The sequence below is a fragment of the Oncorhynchus tshawytscha genome, linkage group LG06, assembly GCF_018296145.1.
Source record: "Oncorhynchus tshawytscha isolate Ot180627B linkage group LG06, Otsh_v2.0, whole genome shotgun sequence".
In the NCBI taxonomy this organism is placed as follows: domain Eukaryota; kingdom Metazoa; phylum Chordata; class Actinopteri; order Salmoniformes; family Salmonidae; genus Oncorhynchus; species Oncorhynchus tshawytscha.
This window is the reverse complement of record NC_056434.1, coordinates 63,815,034-63,837,162: the sequence shown is the minus strand read 5'-3', so window position 1 is coordinate 63,837,162 and position 22,129 is coordinate 63,815,034. Positions and strand designations below refer to the sequence as shown.

General features: G+C 43.0%; 2 protein-coding genes across 2 annotated transcripts; both read left to right on the top strand.

The window, feature by feature from the left end:
* Positions 1–7,000: 7,000 nt before the first annotated feature.
* Positions 7,001–11,456, top strand: calm2a (calmodulin 2a (phosphorylase kinase, delta)). Its single transcript, XM_024424534.2, has 6 exons — positions 7,001–7,149; positions 8,047–8,077; positions 10,210–10,353; positions 10,434–10,540; positions 10,615–10,750; positions 10,841–11,456. Exons 1-6 carry the CDS (start codon positions 7,147–7,149, stop codon positions 10,867–10,869), a joined length of 450 nt encoding a protein of 149 aa, XP_024280302.1. The 5' UTR covers positions 7,001–7,146; the 3' UTR covers positions 10,870–11,456.
* A 6,398-nt stretch (positions 11,457–17,854) lies between these two features.
* stpg4 (sperm-tail PG-rich repeat containing 4) lies at positions 17,855–21,466 on the top strand. Its single transcript, XM_024425385.2, has 6 exons — positions 17,855–17,909; positions 18,167–18,418; positions 18,593–18,657; positions 18,896–18,941; positions 20,823–20,957; positions 21,356–21,466. Exons 1-6 carry the CDS (start codon positions 17,895–17,897, stop codon positions 21,464–21,466), a joined length of 624 nt encoding a protein of 207 aa, XP_024281153.2. The 5' UTR covers positions 17,855–17,894.
* Positions 21,467–22,129: the final 663 nt, after the last annotated feature.

Here is a 22,129-nt window from a genome sequence, read left to right as displayed (position 1 = left end):
TCCTTCACGGTTTTGACCGCCGTGACCCTGAGACTGCCATTCTATACCTTGCTGGATTATTGACCCCTGACCGCCCTGACCCTGAGACTGCCTGCTGTCTTGGACGTTTTGCACCCTCTCTGGATTACTGACCTCTGCCTGCCTTTGTCCTGTTGTTTGCCAGTCCCTGTACTAGAAATAAACATTTGTTTCTTCGACACTGTCTGCATCCGAGTCATACCTGAAACCTGACAAGGAACATAAATGCTGCCTGTTGTCTCTAATAGTCCTCTGTTAGACCCTTTGGGTTGGTGACATACTGTAAATGAAAGCAGAAAGAGCAACAAATGTCTTCTCTATTGTCTTTCATTTCATTCTGTTCACAGAGCTTTAGTTGTAGATGTGATGTGTGATCTTGTGAGCAGATTCAATGTCACCTCCCAGGCTTTTCTCTACCTAATCTGGAACATGTGTATTCAGTGAAAGGTCTTTTCCTGCAACAGGATTTTACTCTCAGTGCAGATTATGTCAATCAGAAGGAGACGGCGCAAAGGCTTAAATCTGTCACAAGAACCAGATAAGCTGGGATCTGTGTGTGAGTGTGTTTCGGTGTGAAAATGCACCATATGAGGCGTTTATAAACTTTGTGATGAAAATGTTTGCCTCCGTATTTTAAAGGAACTCGGTGTGACAAATGATGTTCTGGTTAAGTATTGTTTAATTTATAATGCTGCAATTATGTTATTGCAAACCAAAGATATTAATGGCCACAATGTGGGCACAGTCACACCATTATGTTTTTCCATCTCTATCCCATCTAGTGCTTCCCATACATTTGTAGAATCAGCTGGGTGGTGGTTGGTGACATGCCCTCTCGCTCCCCCTGGGTCCCTGTAGACTTGTTCCGAATCAAAGGTGATGGTAGGTTAGAGGTTAATATGGATGGGCCTGATTGGAACCCTGGAGAAATGAGTTCATGGTCTTTAAAACAGTAAACCAACTCTGTGATGTAACTTGTGAGGAGTTCATGGGGGGATGTGTGTGTATACTGAATATATATATACAGTGCCTTGCGAAAGTATTCGGCCCCCTTGAACTTTGCGACCTTTTGCCACATTTCAGGCTTCAAACATAAAGATATAAAACTGTATTTTTTTGTGAAGAATCAACAACAAGTGGGACACAATCATGAAGTGGCACGACATTTATTGGATATTTCAAACTTTTTTAACAAATCAAAAACTGAAAAATTGGGCGTGCAAAATTATTCAGCCCCTTTACTTTCAGTGCAGCAAACTCTCTCCAGAAGTTCAGTGAGGATCTCTAAATGATCCAATGTTGACCTAAATGACTAATGATGATAAATACAATCCACCTGTGTGTAATCAAGTCTCCGTATAAATGCACCTGCACTGTGATAGTCTCAGAGGTCCGTTAAAAGCACAGAGAGCATCATGAAGAACAAGGAACACACCAGGCAGGTCCGAGATACTGTTGTGAAGAAGTTTAAAGCCGGATTTGGATACAAAAAGATTTCCCAAGCTTTAAACATCCCAAGGAGCACTGTGCAAGCGATAATATTGAAATGGAAGGAGTATCAGACCACTGCAAATCTACCAAGACCTGGCCGTCCCTCTAAACTTTCAGCTCATACAAGGAGAAGACTGATCAGAGATGCAGCCAAGAGGCCCATGATCACTCTGGATGAACTGCAGAGATCTACAGCTGAGGTGGGAGACTCTGTCCATAGGACAACAATCAGTCGTATATTGCACAAATCTGGCCTTTATGGAAGTGGCAAGAAGAAAGCCATTTCTTAAAGATATCCAATAAATGTCGTTCCACTTCATGATTGTGTCCCACTTGTTGTTGATTCTTCACAAAAAAATACAGTTTTATATCTTTATGTTTGAAGCCTGAAATGTGGCAAAAGGTCGCAAAGTTCAAGGGGGCCGAATACTTTCGCAAGGCACTGTATATACAGTGGTGAGAACAAGTATTTGATACACTGCCGATTTATTTTTATTTTATTTTAATTTTATTTTTTTCCTACTTACAAAGCATGTAGAGATCTGTAATTTATTATCATAGGTACACTTCAACTGTGAGAGACGGAATCTAAAACAAAAATCCAGAAAATCACATTGTATGATTTTTAAGTAATTAATTAGCATTTTATTGCATGACATAAGTATTTGATACATCAGAAAAGCAGAACATAATATTTGGTACAGAAACCTTTGTTTGCAATTACAGAGATCATATGTTTCCTGTAGTTCTTGACCAGGTTTGCACACACTGCAGCAGGGATTTTGGCCCACTCCTCCATACAGACCTTCTCCAGATCCTTCAGGTTTCGGGGCTGTCGCTGGGCAATACGGACTTTCAGCTCCCTCCAAAGATGTTCTATTGGGTTCAGGTCTGGAGACTGGCTAGGCCACTCCAGGACCTTGAGATGCTTCTTACGGAGCCACTCCTTAGTTGCCCTGGCTGTGTGTTTTGGGTCGTTGTCATGCTGGAAGACCCAGCCACGACCCATCTTCAATGCTCTTACTGAGGGAAGGAGGTTATTGGCCAAGATCTCACGATACATGGCCCCATCCATCCTCCCCTCAATGCGGTGCAGTCGTCCGGAGGAAACCTGACACCATCCCTACGGTGAAGCATGGTGGTGGCAGCATCATGCTGTGGGGATGTTTTTCAGTGGCACAGTTTTTGCTTTGTCAACATGGGATATTGTGTGTAGATTGATGAGAATAAGGCTGTAACTTAACAAAATGTGGAATACTTTCCGAATGCACTGTGTGTGTGTGTGTGTGTGTGTATATATCAATTATTATTATTGATTTTTTTGGGGGGGGGCAAACTCAATATACTGTAAAATGACAAAAAAAATAAAAAATTGTGTAGAAATGATAATGGACCTACATTCATAATGTTTCCAGCTCGCTAATAATCACTGAAATGAAATCTAGACAGTCAGAGAGCATAGAAAATTCAAAAAATGATGGCCAATTTTGCCAATTTGGACATTTAAGACTAACTGGGCCTGATGGGATAGCAGAGCTGCTCTTTTCTGTCCATATATATGTAGTTCTCTTGGGTGGGAGGAAGATGCAAGGATCAAGGAGGGAGGGCGTGGTTAGATCAAGACATTTCTCTGCTTAAATGTGTCTTTAAATGTCATTTTAAATGTGCTCTAGGGCATTGGTTACCAACCTTTTTCGGTTACTGTACCACCAACTGAATTTTGCTCTGCCCGGAGTACCCCTGAAATACCCCCTCATGTGCATTTTACCCATAGGCCCATGGTCTCATGAGTCTTCTCAAGTACCCCCTGTGGATAGACCAAGTCCCCGTAGGGGTCCTAGTACCCCTGGTTGGGAACCACATGATTTTATTTTAAACAAACTTTAGAAGGATAAAAGATAGTAGATGATTATAAAGTCAATAATATTAGATGAATAGGGAGGGGTGGGGGAGAGGACATGGACCGGATTGGGGTAACGGGCGGGGGTAGGTTTAGAGCAGGTATTCCCAAACTGGGGTACCCTTAGGGGTACACGCAATGCCGTCGGGGGTACGTCAAATAAAAATGTGATTCACATTAAAACATGATTCACATATTATTAATATTTTTTCAATGTTTTTTTCTTCACGTTTTCAAACGGTACATTTATATTTTCCAACAGGACTTCTTGCCTGAGTAGCCTCGTTTCACTTCCAAAAAATAAAATTCAACCGTCTAGTGTTCAACAAAATAACAACACAATGTCATATACAGGTAGCCTAGTCAAATAATTAACATCCAATCACATTAATCGTTACTCTCTCGCGGGAAACCTTCACTCTTGCACAGACATTTAGAAATGAAACATGACAATTAGAAAAATAAGCCACAGGATTTTTTTGAGCGAGAATAAAGACAACTTTGAGTAGTAAAACATGTATAAAAGCAACAGAAGTCTCTTGGTGAGCTACCGAGTGGTTAGGACAAGCAAGCCCCATACCATTGTGGAGGACTTAATTCTTCCTGCTGCCGCGGCTATGGCTGGGACAATGCTGGGGGGAAAATACCAAAAAACTATACAGACAATATCTTCATCAAACAACACTGTTTCAGGACGCATCAGTGACATGGCAGGAGATGTTTTGAAACAATTACTGCTTCGCTTACAAGCCAGTGAATTCTATGCATTACAGCTGGATCTGTCAACAGACGTGGCGGGCCTGGCACAGCCCCTGGTATATGTCCGTTACGTTTATGGGGGGGTCAATTAAGGAAGACATCCTCTTCTGGAAACCAAGACAACATGAAAGGATATTTTGAAAGTACTGGACAACTTTGTGACATCAAATGGACTTTGATGGTCAAGATGTGTTGGTATCTGTACTGATGGCGCAAAAGCCATGACAGGGAGACGTAGTGGAGTGGTAACGCGTGTGCAAGCAGTTGCTCCCGATGCCACTTGGGTACACTGCAGCATCCACCGAGAGGCTCTTGCTGCCAAGGGAATGCCTGACAGTTTGAAATACATTTTGGACACTACAGTGAAAATGGTTAACTTTGTTAATTCAGGGCTCTTGAACGCTCATGTATTTTCTGCATTATGCAGAAATGGGCAGCGACCATGTAACGCTTTTACAACATACAAAAAGAAGTGCGCTGGTTATCAAGGGGCGAAGTATTGACACATTTTTTCACTTGTCTGACCGCATGCATAATGACGAGTTTCTCTCGCCTGAATGATCTGAATCTAGGATTACAGGGACTCTCCGCAACTATATTCAATGTGCGGGACAAAATTCAGGCTATGATTAAGAAGTTGGAGCTCTTTTCTGTCTGCATTAACAAGGACAACACGCAGGTCTTTCCATCATTGTATGATTTTTTTGTGTGCAAATGAACTCAAGTTTACGGACAATGTCAAATGTGATGTAGCAAAGCACCTGAGTAAGCTTGTTGCGCAATTACGCAGGTACTTTCTCGAAACGGATGACACAAACAACTGGATTCGTTATCCCTTTCATGCCCTGCCTCCAGTCCACTTACCGATATCTGAACAAGAGAGCCTCATCGAAATTGCAACAAGCGGTTCTGTGAAAATGTAATTTAATCAGAAGTCGCTGCCAGATTTCTGGATAAGGCTGCACTCAGAGCTTCTTGCCTTGGCAAATCGCGCTGTTAAGACACTGATTCCCTTTGCAAACACGTACCTATGTGAGATTGGATTCTCGGCCCTCACTAGCATAAACTAAGTACAGGCACAGACTGTTTGTGGAAAATGATTTAAGACTGAGACTCTCTCCAATACAACCCAACATTGCAGAGTTATGTTCATCCTTTCAAGCACACCCTTCTCATTAACCTGAGGTGAGTTATTGTCATGCCCTGACCGTAGAGAGCCTTTTAATGTCTCTATTTGGTTTGGTCAGGGTGTGATTTGGGGTGGGCATTCTATGTTTCGATTTCTATGATTTGATGTTTCTATGTTTTGGCCGGGTATGGTTCTCAATCAGGAACAGCTGTCTATCGTTGTCTCTGATTGGGAACCATACTTAGGTAGCCCTTTTTCCCTCCTTTCTTTGTGGGACGTTAACTTTGTTTGATGGCACATAGCCTTAAGCGGCACGGTTTGTTTTGGTATTGTTTATTGTTTTGTTGGCAACATCTACTATTAAAAGTATGTACGCTCACCACGCTGCACCTTGGTCCTCTTCTTTTAACGGCTGTGACAGTTATTCACAATTGTTGATGAACAAATAAGGCTTTATATGTAAGATGGCTAAATAAAGAGAAATGATTGATTATTTGTGCCCTGGTCCTATAAGAGCTCTTTGTCACTTCCCACGAGCCGGGTTGTGAGAAATTCACACCCATTCTTATGTTTAATATATGTATCATATAGTGTGTGTGTGGCAGGCTTACAATGATGGCAAAAAACAACATTTGAGAGTGCACTGACCCTGGTGCTAAAGGGGATACGCAGCTGGAGGTTGAATGTTTGAAGGGGTACGGGACTATAAAAAGTTTGGGAACCACTGGTTTAGAGGATAAGAACCTGTATTAGGGTAAGGGTAGCAAATATGGGGAAGGGTTAGTTATATTAATTACCACACAGTTTAGTGCTAAAGGGATAAATAGCATGTTTAAGATAGTTGTTGTAGGCCCTAAATAAATGTAAAGTAGGGAAATTAAAGATAGGTAGTAGCCTATCTAAAATATAAGTTAAGTGAAAACGAAATAAAATATAAAGAGGAAAAGATGGTCATGTGTGGTTGGAGTCAGTTCTGTTTGGCTTGGTGGGGCTATATTAGAGAGAGGGGTTTGTGTTGGTTGAAATTTTGACAGTGAGGAAATATAACACATTTTCAGTGCAGCCCTCTAGACCTCGTTAAAGACCTGATGCGGCATCCTAGCGCAACATGAGTTTGACACCCCTGATCTAGAATCTCTTTCCCAACATGTTTCACTGAATTGGAGATGCAATAAAATATAATAAAATGTGTTGATTCTGAAAGCTGTGGCACTACCTTTTTTGAAAACGGTCCCCACCAGAAAAAGTGGATCATGGAGTCTGTGCAATGTATATTATAATGAGCTGCTCTCTGAAACGGAATGCATGTCACTTCCATCTACAGCCTTATGTATGATATTCAATCTACGAGATCATTCCTACACTTCTATGCTGTGCCCGTGGCAATTCCATGTCTGTGTGGACTACAATGCAGCCGCAGACCAAATCCAAGCAGTGACGCATTGCAGGTACAAACCCACCAATCAGAGCTAGCTATTTCATCCAACTACGTCTTGTACTTTTTCACTGACTAGCAGAAAGTATACATGCGCACTTAGCTAGTTCAGTATGCTACAGGCACTTTTTTGTTTAGATATTGGGATATAAATTAATATCGGGGAAATATTTACAGAGTCGAGGTCATTTTACATTTCATACCATTTTTGAATGCTAATAAATGCGTGATTTTACTAATTGAGAAAATGACGAGAAACGAAGTTGGCGGAGGGATAGCACATGGGGGAGGAGTTAAAGAACAACCGTTAAAGGCGAGTCAAACTGTCTGCCAGACAGTGCGTTCGGCGAGGTTGCAAGTTTAGCGACCAAAAAAAATTGTTTTCTATATCCCGCTGTTACTCCGTATATCGCAATGGTAAGTGAAGCAAATCACGTTATTTCTAGTTTATGTTTCAGTGTTTATCCTTACGTCTTTTTCTTGACAAATGAGTGGTTGCTTGACAGCCATACTGCGTTTGAATGGCCAAACCTTGTTTTGTCGCCGCGGAAATTAATTCATAGTTACCGGCGTTGTCGTGAGTCAGTTACTAAAGCAATCTAATATCTTAGTATTATACAAACTGGTAGTCACTGTGCAATGTTGATTGTTATTAGCCAGCTAACTGGTTAGAAAATACTTGACGTTCGCAAAGATTGCCGCCAATTTCCTGAAGCTAGGTAACGCTTTCATGTACAATGTAATCAACCTTGTAGGCATCAAAACGAGAGCGACCTGGCTAGGTCAAATAGGAGTACCTGGCTGACATGCGAACTACTTGAGATGTTAGCTACAGTAACTAGATAACTTTAACAGTTACTGCAACTAGCTAGCTAACGTCATATGGATCACGGCCGATAGAACAGCTAACTTAACGTAGCTAAAGTAACGTTAGCTAATGTTTCCGTGAACCTTGGCGATGCTCTCGCAAGTCAGCAAAAATGTGATTATTTTACTTAGTTTCCAGGAGTGTTTTATAGCTAGTTGGCTAACTACTAACCCAGCCACTCAAGGGTTGAAGTATAGATCATGCTAAAGTTATTCTATGGTTGAAGGTTGCTTCTGGCATTGGGTAGCAAGCTGGATAAGACATGTTAGTTACGTTCTAGCTTCATAGCTAGCAGTAGCTATATTTCTGAATGTTGGCTAATGTGACTTTTCTGCAGCATAACTTCGTAGATGGCCAGAGCTAACGTTAAAGTTGACTCAGTAGTCAACTAGTCTTAGCTACTTCACATGTGGCCCAGTTTTAAATTCCGTCTCCTTTCCCCCCAGGCTGATCAGCTAACAGAGGAGCAGATTGCCGGTAAGACAGCATTGTATTCATCTGGTCCCTACCCTGACACGTGGCCCACTGTGGCTCCCCCCACCTACCCGGCATTGGATTTATATTTTTGCCTTTTAAGGCTTTCGTTGGACAAGCTGGTCATAAAACAAGAATTAGACAGGCCTTAAACCCCAGTCTACAGGACTCACTCATGGAACGTGACACACTTTGCATTTTTATGGTTTCCATGTCACAAATTGTGTAATCAGAAAGTGATCATAAGGTCCCATGCCTTGAACAACTGCCAGACTGTGCTGGCGGCAGCCTTTGACATGGGTGTGTCCTCTCGCTGTTGCATGGAATGCGGCTAGCTAGTTAATGACAGGAATGCTGACAATCGTGCCTTTTCCGCCAGTAAAAATAAACTTTTGCCATAAATGCCGGTATCGAGGAACTTAAACTGGTGTGGTCTTCTGAGATTTCCCTGTAGTGGCTCCCCTCCAGGACAGTGATGAATCATGGTGAAGTCATGCCTCGGTTGTAGTGGTTTTCACTTCACTAGCCACTTAAGTTGCCATGACACCTGTTTTGGTCTTCAGCTTTCAGAAAATGCTGACGGATTTATTTCATAGCAGTAAAATGTGCTTCTCTTTACACTACTAACTGCTTAGACTCAAAATAAGGCTGTAGAAACGGACTGTTAGTCAACCTTTTCCTCTTCCCCTGATACTATGCATGCATACAAGTACTGCACGTTTTTCATTAAGAGCTTAATGGAAACGTGCTGGCTATTGTTTTACAGTCAAGGCTATTATTGAGCATGCAATTTGTAAATTTCAAACATTGCCAAAAATGCAACTTGTGGAACCCTGGTCTAAATTGTGACTAATGCTAGCAGTTACAGATGAGTCTACTGAAGAGGTGGAATCTAATAGCAACTATGATGGTTTTTTAATAACTATGAAAGAAAAGAGAAAAAACTACCAATAACAGGACAGACCTGCTGGTAGTGGCATGAGGAAGTCTATAAAATTGTTTCTATGGATGGATTTTCGCATGGTAGCCTGTGCATTTGACTAGGAGGGTTGCTTTACGAGTTGACATTCAGAAGTAAAAATGGGTCCTATAATCGTGGCCACAAGTTAACACGTGATAGCATTTTAAATTATTTGTTGTGCAATGACTGGGCTTACAAAAGCAGATTTCACCCCAGTAGGCATTTTGAGGAGCTACTCGAGCTGTTGGACAAATCATAGGCTATTCCTCTTCAAACTAGGCTCTGTTTGCGTGTGGTAAATAAAATGCATGACCACTAACAAATACACACGTGCCAATTTAATGCCACAATTATGAAAAATAACCTATAGGCTGATAAGCATGGCTGGTCAAATGTATTTTTCAGTGGTTAACCACTAACATCCCTATTGGTGTAAGCTTTCAAAGTCTAAATCCTGGTTCATGGTGTTTGCCGAGGACATGCTGCCTATCTAGAGCATCATTTGAAAATTGTAATCTGTAGGAAAGTGTCCCCTGACATACTGTCTTTTACAGTGTATTTCAAAGGGCTTCACTAACTTTTAGGCTTATTTTTCTGTTTGGTATAGTGGAGGCAATTAGGGTGTTTCTGTTTGTAGACCCATAAGGATTTCTTGACAGTGGCAGAAAGTATTTATTACCCAGTACCCCTGCAACAAAGAAATATCCTCTATCACAAAGTACTTTCAACTGCAGGCCACGTCTTGGTTTTCACAACTCTGACATGCTGCAACTGCTCAACAAAGCTCCTGGCAAACAGCTTGTCATTCATTCTGCTTCCAATCCTGCCTTTGCTGTTTGTTCATGCCGTCGGTCCTTTGTGTGTAAACAAACGGCGCAGTCTGTGTTGGAACACCCAAACGCTTATGGTAATGCAGCTAGCTGGTTTGTCATCTGGAACATGAGTGATGTATTACGTTTTGGGTGTTGAGCTGACAGGGTTCAGGGTGGGGTGTATTGATGCAGAGTTTTCAAGGAGTTGATATTTATTCAGAACATTCTCCCTGTTAATGTTGAGTTTTTAATAGTGCCTTTTTTTTTCTCTTCCCCCCCCTCAAATGATCTTTGTTTCCTGTGTCACGTCTTCCTCTTGAACTGCCAACAGGGGACCTCACTGTTTGTTTCTCTCTCTGCAGAGTTCAAAGAGGCTTTCTCGCTCTTTGATAAGGATGGCGACGGCACCATCACCACCAAAGAGCTGGGAACCGTGATGCGCTCTCTGGGCCAGAACCCCACAGAGGCTGAGCTGCAGGACATGATCAACGAGGTGGACGCTGATGGTGAGGAGCCAGCTCTGACGCAACACCTCTTATGGCACTACACACAAGATATTCTTTAAGCCCATTTGTTCCCTCTCCAGGTAATGGAACGATAGACTTCCCAGAGTTCCTGACCATGATGGCGAGAAAGATGAAGGACACAGACAGCGAGGAGGAGATCAGAGAAGCGTTCCGTGTCTTTGACAAGGTAACTCTCCCATCTGCCTTCGTCCTGACAACGTTTGGGTTAGTGCTCTTCAACCAACGTGTGCTCTGCTCTAGGATGGGAACGGTTACATAAGTGCTGCTGAGCTGCGCCATGTGATGACAAACCTTGGGGAGAAGCTGACCGATGAGGAAGTTGACGAGATGATCCGAGAAGCAGACATTGATGGAGATGGCCAGGTCAATTATGAAGGTTGGTACAAACTATGAATTAAACAGGTGGAAGAACCCACTTTTGGACATAGAAAGAGTAACATTGGCTCTTTATTTCTCTCCCTTGCAGAGTTCGTACAAATGATGACGGCGAAGTGAAGGCCTTGTACAGATGTTGTATAAATAACTTGCCTTTTTTTTCTGTGGAATTTATCTGTAAAATCTTAATATCCCCCCTCCCTGCTGTCCAAAGGAACTGCATGTAAACTGCATAGGCTCCGAGTCCCCATGTCCCTTTCTTTTGCTGTCCTCGTGTTTTGGAGTGACGGTGTGGTTGTACAAATGGGTGCCTGTCGCAGCCCCAGGGGTTGGCGAGCGCTTAGAATCGTCACGTCGGCTCCGTTCTGGACGCGTGGCAACATTGGTGACCTGTCACTTGGGGCAGCTATGTTGCCATGGAAATGGCCTAGAGGAGTAACACTGCATGGACTACGGACAAAGTGTATATGGAAATCTCTCAGCATTGCACTACTGCAAAGAATTTTAAACTACACAGGTGTATCTTGTAGGTACACTTAAACTCTTTTTGTATCTGCTGTTCTTTACCAGAAAATTACTTTGTTTTAATCTTACTATGCTTTTTAATGTTTTACTCACTACTTTTTTATGGCCTTTGGCCATGCTTCAAATAATCCATTCCAAGTTGTATATTTTTGTTTTCCAATAAAATTTACAATTTACCCAGATTTGAAAATTGTCTTTTCTCAACCGTAATGGATTGTTGCCGTTGTGTAATAGTATCTTTTGTATGAAGGAAAGCTGTTTGTTTTGATAAACATTAATTTTGCATAGGCCTTGATATTTACTAAAGTGATCAGGTAAATTCCATGAGCACAATGCCTCTTAACTTTCAGCTGAGCTCTGATCAAATTTGTAGTCCTTTAAAAATAAATTGACTTGATGGATCATCTCTATTAGTTTATCAATTTACTGTCCAGGTCTTTTGCTAACTGGCAGCATTATCTGATCATAATGGCTTGGTACTAGGCAGACACGCTGCCTCGTGTCTTTGGCACAAGTCTTCATGAGATGCTTGAATCGCAGGTATGCATGTTGGCACTAAGGCTGTAAATGGAACAGAGCTCATTTGTTAAATGTTGAACTTGTTAATTTGCAGAGATGCTAAGTTTGACGATGAAATAAAGCTATTGTGTAACTCACCTGTGCTTCTTGATCCTCTGTACTGGTCACCCTGCATGGTGACTTACTGAAGTTCTAGTTAACGGTCAATCAGGAATTACCATACAGCACTTTGAGTGGGCATGGAAAGGTTGCTCTTTGCCAGCAAGGCAATAGGATTACTCAGGGTTCTCAAAAGTATGTTCTAAGTATTATGACAAAGTGCACAAAAATGCATTTGACACCTGTGTATCTCACCTTGAGAGGGTAGTATATGGTGAGAACGGCTCTAAAAATGATCAACTTGTTTTTCCTTCTCAGTAAGGTGTTGAATGTGTGACTTGTTATCCAGTTTAATGAGATGCAGATGGTCTTGACAGATTTGACAAGATTAAACATTGGATCGTGTGTTCCTTTTTTAGTCTCATAACATTGTGCCGACCCAGATTTGGTGATCTTACTCTCCGAGGCCAAAGTAAGTTAAGTCTAATCGGGTCAATACCCCCCCAAGGCCGTGGGCAAATGAAGGCTCCTCAGAGGACGGAGAGGACCATCAGTGAATTTCATAAATGAGAAACTAAAGTTAACCTTTTTAGAGAATACTATACCAAATATAATTGTCACCAAATAACACTTGAAATAAACGTCTACATTAGCCTCAGCAGCACTCTGTAGGGTAGCACCATGGTGTAGCTAGAGGACAGCTAGCTTCTGTCCTCTGGTTACATTGACTTCAATACGAAACCTAGCAGGCTCATGGTTCTCAACCCCTTCCGTAGACTTACATACTAATTATGACAACTTCAGGAGGACGTTGCAGCATAAGCTCTTGCAGCATGAACTGACATGTCCTATTCAAAGGATCAGATAATGAATATAGTACTGAAAGCATAAGCTAGCTAGCACTGCAGTGCATAAATTGTGATTATTTCACTCAGAGAAAGACTGTATTTGAGCAGTTGTGAAAATTTCAATAGCGAGAGAGCTTGGTTGTATTTTTTAAACTTTCACTTAGCTAGTGGATAGCCAACAGTGGAACTCTAAGTCAAAGGAAGCTTTTGGTTTTATTAATTTATTGCCACTGGGGCCAGCCGCTGTAACTGATATACTGCTTTCTGACTACACCGTACTGCATGATTGTAGCGGGGTTACTAACGTGTTAGTGCTAGTATGTTGACTATGACATGACAATCATGTAGGCTGTGTGTGGCTGTTAGCGGTCATGATATTAAAATACCAAGTATTAAGGTTTGGAAAGGTTTTTTCAACTGGTCACAGACAGCTGATGTGTTGTGCATTGAAGTCCACAATTGAAGGGAAAAGGTGAGAGGAGAGTGCATAGATAGTTGCAAATTATATATTCAACGAGCAGTGATCATGTTTTTATGTGGCTGCTATGAAAGTGAACTGTGTTTGTGTGTGATCAGCGGTGTATTCACTATGCCGATTCTGTTGAAAAATGTAAATAGTCCGGATAGCCATATGATTAATTGTTCAGCAGTCTTATGACTTGGGGGTAGAATCTGTTAAGGAGTCTTTTGGACCTAGACTTGGCACTCCGGTACCGTTTGCCGTGCGGTAGCAGAGAGAACAGTCTACAATTCATGTAGTAGCCTAAACCTAGCGATTGACAGTCATCCAATATGCTGATATAGAAATAAGGCCATGCTCATAAAAAATATATACAGTGGGGCAAAAAAGTATTTAGTCAGCCACCAATTGTGCAAGTTCTCCCACTTAAAAAGATGAGAGAGCCCTGTAATTTTCATCATAGGTACATTTCAACTATGACAGACAAAATGAGAAAAAAATTCCAGAAAATCACATTGTAGGATTTTTTATGAATTTATTTGCAAATTATGGTGGAAAATAAGTATTTGGTCAATAACAAAAGTTAATCTCAATACTTTGTTATATACCCTTTGTTGGCAATGACAGAGGTCAAACATTTTCTGTAAGTCTTTTCACACACAGTTGCTGGTATTTTGGCCCATTCCTCCATGCAGATCTCCTCTAGAGCAGTGATGTTTTGGGGCTGTTGCTGGGCAACCAGGACTTTCAACTCCCTCCAAATATTTTCTATGGATCTGGAGACTGGCTAGGCCACTCCAGGACCTTGAAATGCTTCTTACGAAGCCACTCCTTCGTTGCCCGGGCGGTGTGTTTGGGATCATTGTCACGTTTCATCTTCAAGGCCCTTGCTGATGGTAGGCTTTGTTCTTTTGGTCCCAGCTCTCTGCAGGTCATTCACTAGGTCCCCCTGTGTGGTTCTGGGATTTTTGCTCACCGTTCTTGTGATCATTTTGACCCCACGGTGTGAGATCTTGCGTGGAGCCCCAGACCGAGGGAAATTATCAGTGGTCTTGTATGTCTTCCATTTCCTAATAATTGCTCCCACAGTTGATTTCTTCAAACCAAGCTGTTTACCTATTGCAGATTCGGTCTTCCCAGCCTGGTGCAGGTCTATAATTTTGTTTCTCGTGCCCTTTGACAGCTCTTTGGTCTTGGCCATAGTGGAGTTTGGAGTGTGACTGTTTGAGGTTGTGGACACGTGTCTTTTATACTGATAACAAGTTCAAACAGGTGCCATTAATACAGGTAACGAGTGGAGGACAGAGGAGCCTCTTAAAGAAGAAGTTACAGGTCTGTAAGAGCCAGAAATCTTGCTTGTTTGTAGGTGACCAAATACTTATTTTCCACCATAATTTGCAAATAAATTCATTAAAAATCCTACAATGTGATTTTCTGGATTTTTTTTCTCATTTTGTCTGTCATAGTTGAAGTGTACCTATGATGACAATTACAGGCCTCTCTCATCTTTTTAAGTGGGAGAACGTGCACAATTGGTGGCTGACTAAATACTTTTTTGCCCCACTGTATATCATCCTCCCTCATCTTAAACAGCACCAACCGCCACTGCCGCAGGCCCGATGATATTCCAGGGTGAACTCTAAGGCTTCATGCCACATTGACTACCGTCCTGTAGCATCCGTAAGTGCTTTGAGAGGCTGGTTATAGCACACACCAACTCCATCATTCCAGACACCCTAAACCCACTCCAATTTGCATACTGCCCCAACAGATCCATAGACAACACCATCTCAATTGCACTCCACACTGCCCTCAACCACCTAGATAAGAGCAATACCTATATGACAATGATTTTGCATTGGCTACATCTCAGCGTTCAACACCATTGTCCCCTCCAAGCTCGTCACCAAGCTTAGGACCTTGGGACTGAACACTTCCCTCTGCAACTGGATTGTGGACTTTCTGATGGGCCAACCCCGAGTGGTGAGGGTAGGCAACATCACCTCCGCCACACTGACCCTCAACACGGGGACCCCACAGGGGTGTGTACTTAGTCCCCTCCTGTACTCCCTGTTCACTCACGACTACAACACCATCATCCACATCGACGGGGCTGCAGTGGAGCTGGTCGAGAGCTTCAAGTTCCTCGGTGTCCAAATCACACACAAGTTCTGAAGCTGTACCATTGAGAGCATCTTGACTGGCTGCATCACTGTTTGGTATGGCAATAGCACCTCCCTCGATCGCATGGCTCTACAGAGGGTGGTGCGGACTGCCGAATAACATCACTGGGGCCGAGCTCCCTGCCATCCAGGACCTTTATATCAGGTGTTGTGGAAGGAAGGCCTGGAAAATCGTTAAAGACTCCTACCACCCAAGCCATAGACTGTTCTCTCTGCTACTGCAAGGCAAGCGGTTACCGGCGTATCAAGTCTGACACCAACAAGCTCCTGAACATCTTCTATCCCCATGCCATAAGACTGCTAAGTAGCTAACTAAATAGCTTCAAGGACTATCTGAGTTGACCTTTGTATTTTATTCTTGATTTTGCACTGTCTCTATGTATCAGTGTGTCTTGCGTCCCTCCCCTTGCCCCAGTGACAATAGTCACCTTCAAAGCATCGTTATCTTTCGCCCCACAAAAACCGCAACCCTTGCAGAGCAAGGGAAACAGCCTCCTCAAGGTCTCAGAGCATGTGACATCACCAATTGAAACACTGTTAGCGCGCATTGCTAAATAGCTAGCCATTTCACACCGATTACATCTATCCACTCATAGGGCCCTACACGCTATGCACACTGATACTCCAACACAAATACAAACACTCACTCTATAATTTGCTGACACACACACATAAAACGCACATACATTTATACTGACTCTACACACACCCACTCACATACAATCATCATATAGGCTGCTGCTACTCTGTTTCTCATATATCCTGATGCTTAGTCACCTTACCTCTATACATATCTACCTCTATCGATCCAGTATCCCTGCACATTGTAAATATGGTACTGGAAATGACCCTGTGTATAGTATGTTTACTTACTTTATCGTGTTCTTCTGATTTCTTATATTATTTCTTATTGTGTGTTTTTGTTCTACCTTGTTATTTTTAGTCTTACATTGTTATTGATTAATGCATTGTTGGGGTTAGAGCTTGCAATAAAGGCCTTTCACTGTACTTGTGCATGTGACATTAAAAACATGAAACTTGAAACATGACATGAGACTCCCTTGACAAGCAGTGTAAACATGAATTCCTGGCTACTTGAAATCATATGCTCCATGTAGCTTAGCAACGGGGCAGAACATTTTGCTTCTGCTCCCACAAATATCTTAGCAGGCTCTCCAATCTAGATTATGTTTTTTAGTTCTGGTTCATAGTGTGTTGCACAGCACTTACACTGCATATCACTCAGCTGTATGTGCTATGAGGCGAAGAAAGTTTGGACTAGGCCACTAGAGACAAGTGCTTATAATATAGGGGGCCCCTTACTTGAGTTATTCAACCTGGCCATAACCCTCTGAGAAGAAATCTGATATAATGTCTAATAAGAACTACTAACTTTATTTTACGATGGGTTTTCATACATACATGATGTGTCTATATGACCACCCAAGTTTGTTGGGTAGAAGTGCGCTATGCATCTAGTAATAGCTGCATACCACTCATTCTCACGGATACTCTGTGGCTGCGTTTAGACAGGCAACCCAATTCTGATCTGTTTTTCACAAATTGGTATTTTGACCAATCACATCAGATCTTTTTCAGAGCTGATCTGATTGGTCAAAATACCGATTAGTGAAAAAAATATCAGAATTGGGCTGACTGTCTAAGCACAGCCATTCACACTTATTTAAAAATCCAGATGGGATTACAACTAACCTGCCAAAAAGTAGCTTAAAGATAATTGTCACACCATAACATATTATCCTATTGTGACATGCCACTAGGAAACCATTTATGACACATTTTTAACCTGGTCGTGCAGTAGGCCTGTGTGACGTTACAAAGGGAACTCTGGCACAGTAACTATGACAATATTAATTTGTGTCATTATCAACATCTTAAACTTTGACCTGGGTCACACAGTGTCTGCTGCATCTCACAGTGTCAGCCTGTTGAAAAATGGATTGTTGGTGGGGCTGCTACTAGTAACAGTCACGGTCTGAGAAGCTGTAACTTTATCTCTGTGAGAGCAAACAGCCGACGGCGAAGTGCATACACACAGTACTGGGAAAACAATGACCGTAGGAAAAAATATGTCCAAAGTTAGTGACATATCCCGCGATGGTGCATCATGCAGGACAGAGGAGAGGGTAAGCTTGATACTAGTCAGTGTTATTTTGTATCTTTGTCATGAGAAAAGAGGTTTGTTGAGAGCAGAAATAGCCTGTGAAGTGTTATCATCTTTGCAGTCAGGAGGAGTTGGCAGTCATAGGATATTATGACTGTACATTGAAGTTGGATTCAGTCTCTTGGCAAAGAAATACAGTAGCTATAGGTATTCATGACTAAAATGTCACTAAAATGTAGAGGTAGATGTAGAAATAAATTAAGTTGGTTATTTTGTCACGTATTCCTAAAAATACAGTCCATAAACAAGCCTTTTTAACTGTTTGGTCTATCTTGCATCTACAGGGCAATGAGAAAGGGGACCAGTGTGACAGAGGCAGATGGTGGATGGGTACTTTGAAAGTAGGTATTTTCAGAGGGGAAACAACAACAGTTGGTTTCAGTCAAGCATCTTCACACAGTTCTACTATTAAGATTATGGAATTATGTAGAATTTATGTAATATTAAAAGATTAGATAAAACTCTCTATCCAGTGCATTTAAAGATGATGCTGTCCAAAAATGCCTTCTCAATCTCCTTTTCCTGTATATGTGGGAAATCATGTGTGCAGGAGATATTTTTCAAAAAATAAATTTTCCTCTCATTCGCATCCCTCCAGGATACGCCCATCCCTGGGAGTTACCACATCCGGGACTTCATTGAGGAGGCTGGTCTGAACCCGGTCCATAGGACGTATGGCTTTAAGGGTACGGGGAGAGACACCAAGATGCAGATGCGTAAAGGGGACTTACTGCTGCCGGGAGCCTATTGCTTCACTGATTCCACCCAGGAGGCCCTCCAATGCCAGGCCTCCTACTCCTTTAAGAGCTGCCCCCGCCCAAAAAACTACACTCTGGGTATCTGCGACAAGGTGGGGAGAGGATGGGAAGGGGACAAGAGGAGGGGGACCAGGGGAGGTGGTGTGGGGGAAAGGAGATGGGGAGGCGTGGAGAAGGGGCTGTTATCAGCATTCATGTATCTTCTAATAATGCAGTTTTATTTGACATTTTAACCTGCATGTTTTATATTGTCCATCTTTGTCCAGGAAATAGACCTTTCACCATGCCACTACAATGTGACCCAGAAACCAGTGCCCAAGATACCCTGCAAGTAAGCACCTGTCCTGCACAATCTATCATCATTTTTACACTTTCAACTCATCCTTTGAATCACAGCAAGCAGACTGCCTCTGATTCATCTCCTTGATATATGAATCATCCCCTTGATATCTTTTTCCTGTACAAATAACCACCTGACCTCTCCTTTCCAGTACCACACAACAGGTCTGGCCTCTTCTCTACAGCACCTATTCTCCTCTCGAACCACTCTCTCTCTTCTCTCCTTGCAGACACGTGATGTTTCGTTCGGCAGTGCAGCGTGCCAGCTTTCTGCCTGTGAGTATCTAGTCTCCACTAGCTATGACTAAGCCAATTACGTTGCCAACAAGGGCCTGCAGACCTACGTGTTTCAGTCGGTTTGGTTATGACACCCATAACCGAGTCTGTTAGAGACCTACAGTATGTTATGGAAGTTACGGTATATTATCTCTGACTGCGTTTGATGCCTATTATGGCACTGTGTTGATTAATGTTTCATGTTCGGTTGCACTGTGTGTGCTGCAGTGTGCAGCAAGTGCGTCCGCACATATTTGAGCAGTGTTGGCAGCTCTCTCGCGTTAACAGAGAAGGAAATGTGTTGGGACATCTCAAGGGTGCCATTACTATGTAGTAGGGAGCTTTTTTCACCGCTACTGGTGTGTCAGGGCTAGTCCAAAGCAAGTTTATTGTCAAAGGTTAAACAGTTCAACAAGTCCCGTGGCAATCATATTTGTAGCCACAGCCATTCAGACAGCTGTCTGCTTGACGAATTGAAGCAGGTTCGCCATATATCAGGGGGTCAAGGGTCACAGTCTTAATGTTTTACACTGAAAATAGTCAGCCAGCGAATCCCTATCAATCTCATTGAAATGAGCAACGGAGGATTTTTTTTGTGATTTCTCTTTGCAGGCTCCAAATGTGAAATAGATTTTCAAATATTCACATAGAAATATCCCCAGGGTTTAAGGCATTGCAAACTCAACAAAGAGGGGGGTTGTTTTTTTTCTCGTGATTTGACTTAATTTCTTCATCCTCGGGCCTAAATGTGCCCCAGATTTGTTTGTGTGCACTGTGCAGTGTCTGTGCAGATGCAACTCCGAACAAACCATGTTTGGAGACTTTATTTCCGCTTTATTTTATTTATTCCTATCTGGTATCATCTATATAAAATCTTTATTGTTTGGCCATGGCCTCTGATAAAGTTTTGTGGTCGAAGAGAACAGCTCGGGGTATCTGCACTATGCACACGTGGCGTATCTATGGGAATAGAGGTGTCGAGGACCTTCGCTGCGGCATGGTCCTTCTTGACACACATAATTAATGTGTGGCATGGGCCAGTTATCTCTGCCACACCGGGAGAATGTGGCGCTCGCTCCGACAGCGGCGAAAAGTAGGCCAGGCGCCTTGCACAGAGGCAGATCACCAGGACAGCTCATCATGGGCAGGCGAGTGTGCTTTGGTCCTCTGTGTCCTTTCTAAAAGCTCCTGTGAAATACACCTGCATTAACACCTTCGCCGCAGATCAGCTCCCCTGAGGGCTGGCAGGCAGGCAGGCTGGCAGGCAGGCAGGCAGGCAGGCAGGCAGGCAGGCAGGCGGGCGGGGGTGGGGGTGGTGGTGGGGGGTGGGGATCAAGTGAACTTGCCCAGCGCAATCAAATGGCAAATAATGATAGCTATAGCCAGCTAGTCTGAGCTCAGGGACATAGAAAGCCTGCTTTTTTTTCTTCTTCTTCTCTCGTTCTTTGTGCTATGAATCACCGCATCAGGAGGGCTGGGGATGGATTACCGGCTCAGCGACGTAAAAACGTTTTATGTCAGGAACAGGAAAGGCTAGGATAGGCTGTGTGCTATTTTCTGCTTGTGGCCAACACCGTGTGTTAGTGGGCAGCAGGGGAAAATGAGAGCTGGAAGCTATTGAAATAAAGTAGTTTGAACCTCACGGAATTCATATAACGTATATGCCGTGGATCAAGTATAAATAAGCCATACAATATGAACTGCCTCACTGATCCAACTTCCAGCTTTAGACCTTGAATAATTATGCAATCGGGATTCGTGCCAGTAAATAATCCTCAAGACAACCATTCAACCGTGGTCCCTCTGAGCAGTTTTCTTTGCCTGTGTGAGTGAATTGGCCTATTGTAAATAGTGAATCAAATGGTTCCTGTTTGTGTTCAGAGAGAGGGCCCTGCTCCTGGACATTACAACATAAAGACGGGCCCGACCATAGGAGTCACGTCCTGTTTCAGATCCACTGTGCCCCGTCTTCACAGTGTGCGCTCGGTGAGTGACGAGCTCACGCACACACACACACACACACGCACGCGCACACACACGCACACACACACACACACACACACACACACACACACACACACACACACACACACACACACACACACACACACACACACACACACACACACACACACACACACACACACACACACACACACACACACACACACACACACACACACACACACACACACACACACACACACACACAGAGTCACCTTCATCACCATTGAGAGTAGTCGCACTCTCCTAAGCATAATGTCACTTCAGATAGTTATAAAAATGTAAACAGAGACGGTCATTTTTAATGCTTGGTATGTTATGCTATTCTATCTCCCACAGTAATGATATGTGAAGACCGAGCTAGCTGTGCTTTTTTCAGTGAGTGTTTGTTTGTTGACCTTGTTTGGCAGAGGACTCCAGGACCGGGGACTTATGAGCCGTCCTGGCAGATGGGTCACCGTCTGGGGACGGAGGCCAACATGGGCAGGGCCCACGGTCTCTTCTTCCGCAATGTCTTCTAGATCGTCCAACAGTGTCATCCAGCCATCCCTTTTTATGACTCCCTAGTCCCCCCACTTCTACTGTCTGATAGAATGCACGTGGCACTGGGTGATCATGTTGCTTATTTTCTACCCGAGTAAAGAAAAAACCCTGATTTCGTTGTCAAATGCACTTGACTACATTTACCCACAAACGCATCTCTTACTATTGCCAGACACATAGGCCCACCATTATCAAAAACATTTGTTTTACCTTGGTCAATTTTTAGAGACACTAACCAGGGAAACGAAACAATATTAATCTGCATTGCAACGCTGGTTGACTAAGGGCTGGATTCAATCCGTAGAAGATCGGCGTTATAGCGGGATTGAAATTTAAAACCAGTGTTTTCACGGAGACTGCATTCACGTTAAACAATGCATATCTCGGCTCTATTGAACATTTCCTAAAAACGTCCGATCTTCGGCACTACGGATTGAATCCAGCCCTTTGTACTTCTGCCTACCCCAGTTTGTCTCCCCTCTCTCTCTGCTGGCAGCCTGTCTGGCAGGCTGTTGTGCCTCCACACTATCTGCTGTGTTATGCACTCGTGAGTGAGGGGGGAAATGCAGTTCAGTCATCCATCACATGCACATAGCTGGCATGCTGCACATTCAACATTAGCGGAGCAGCCAGTGTCACAC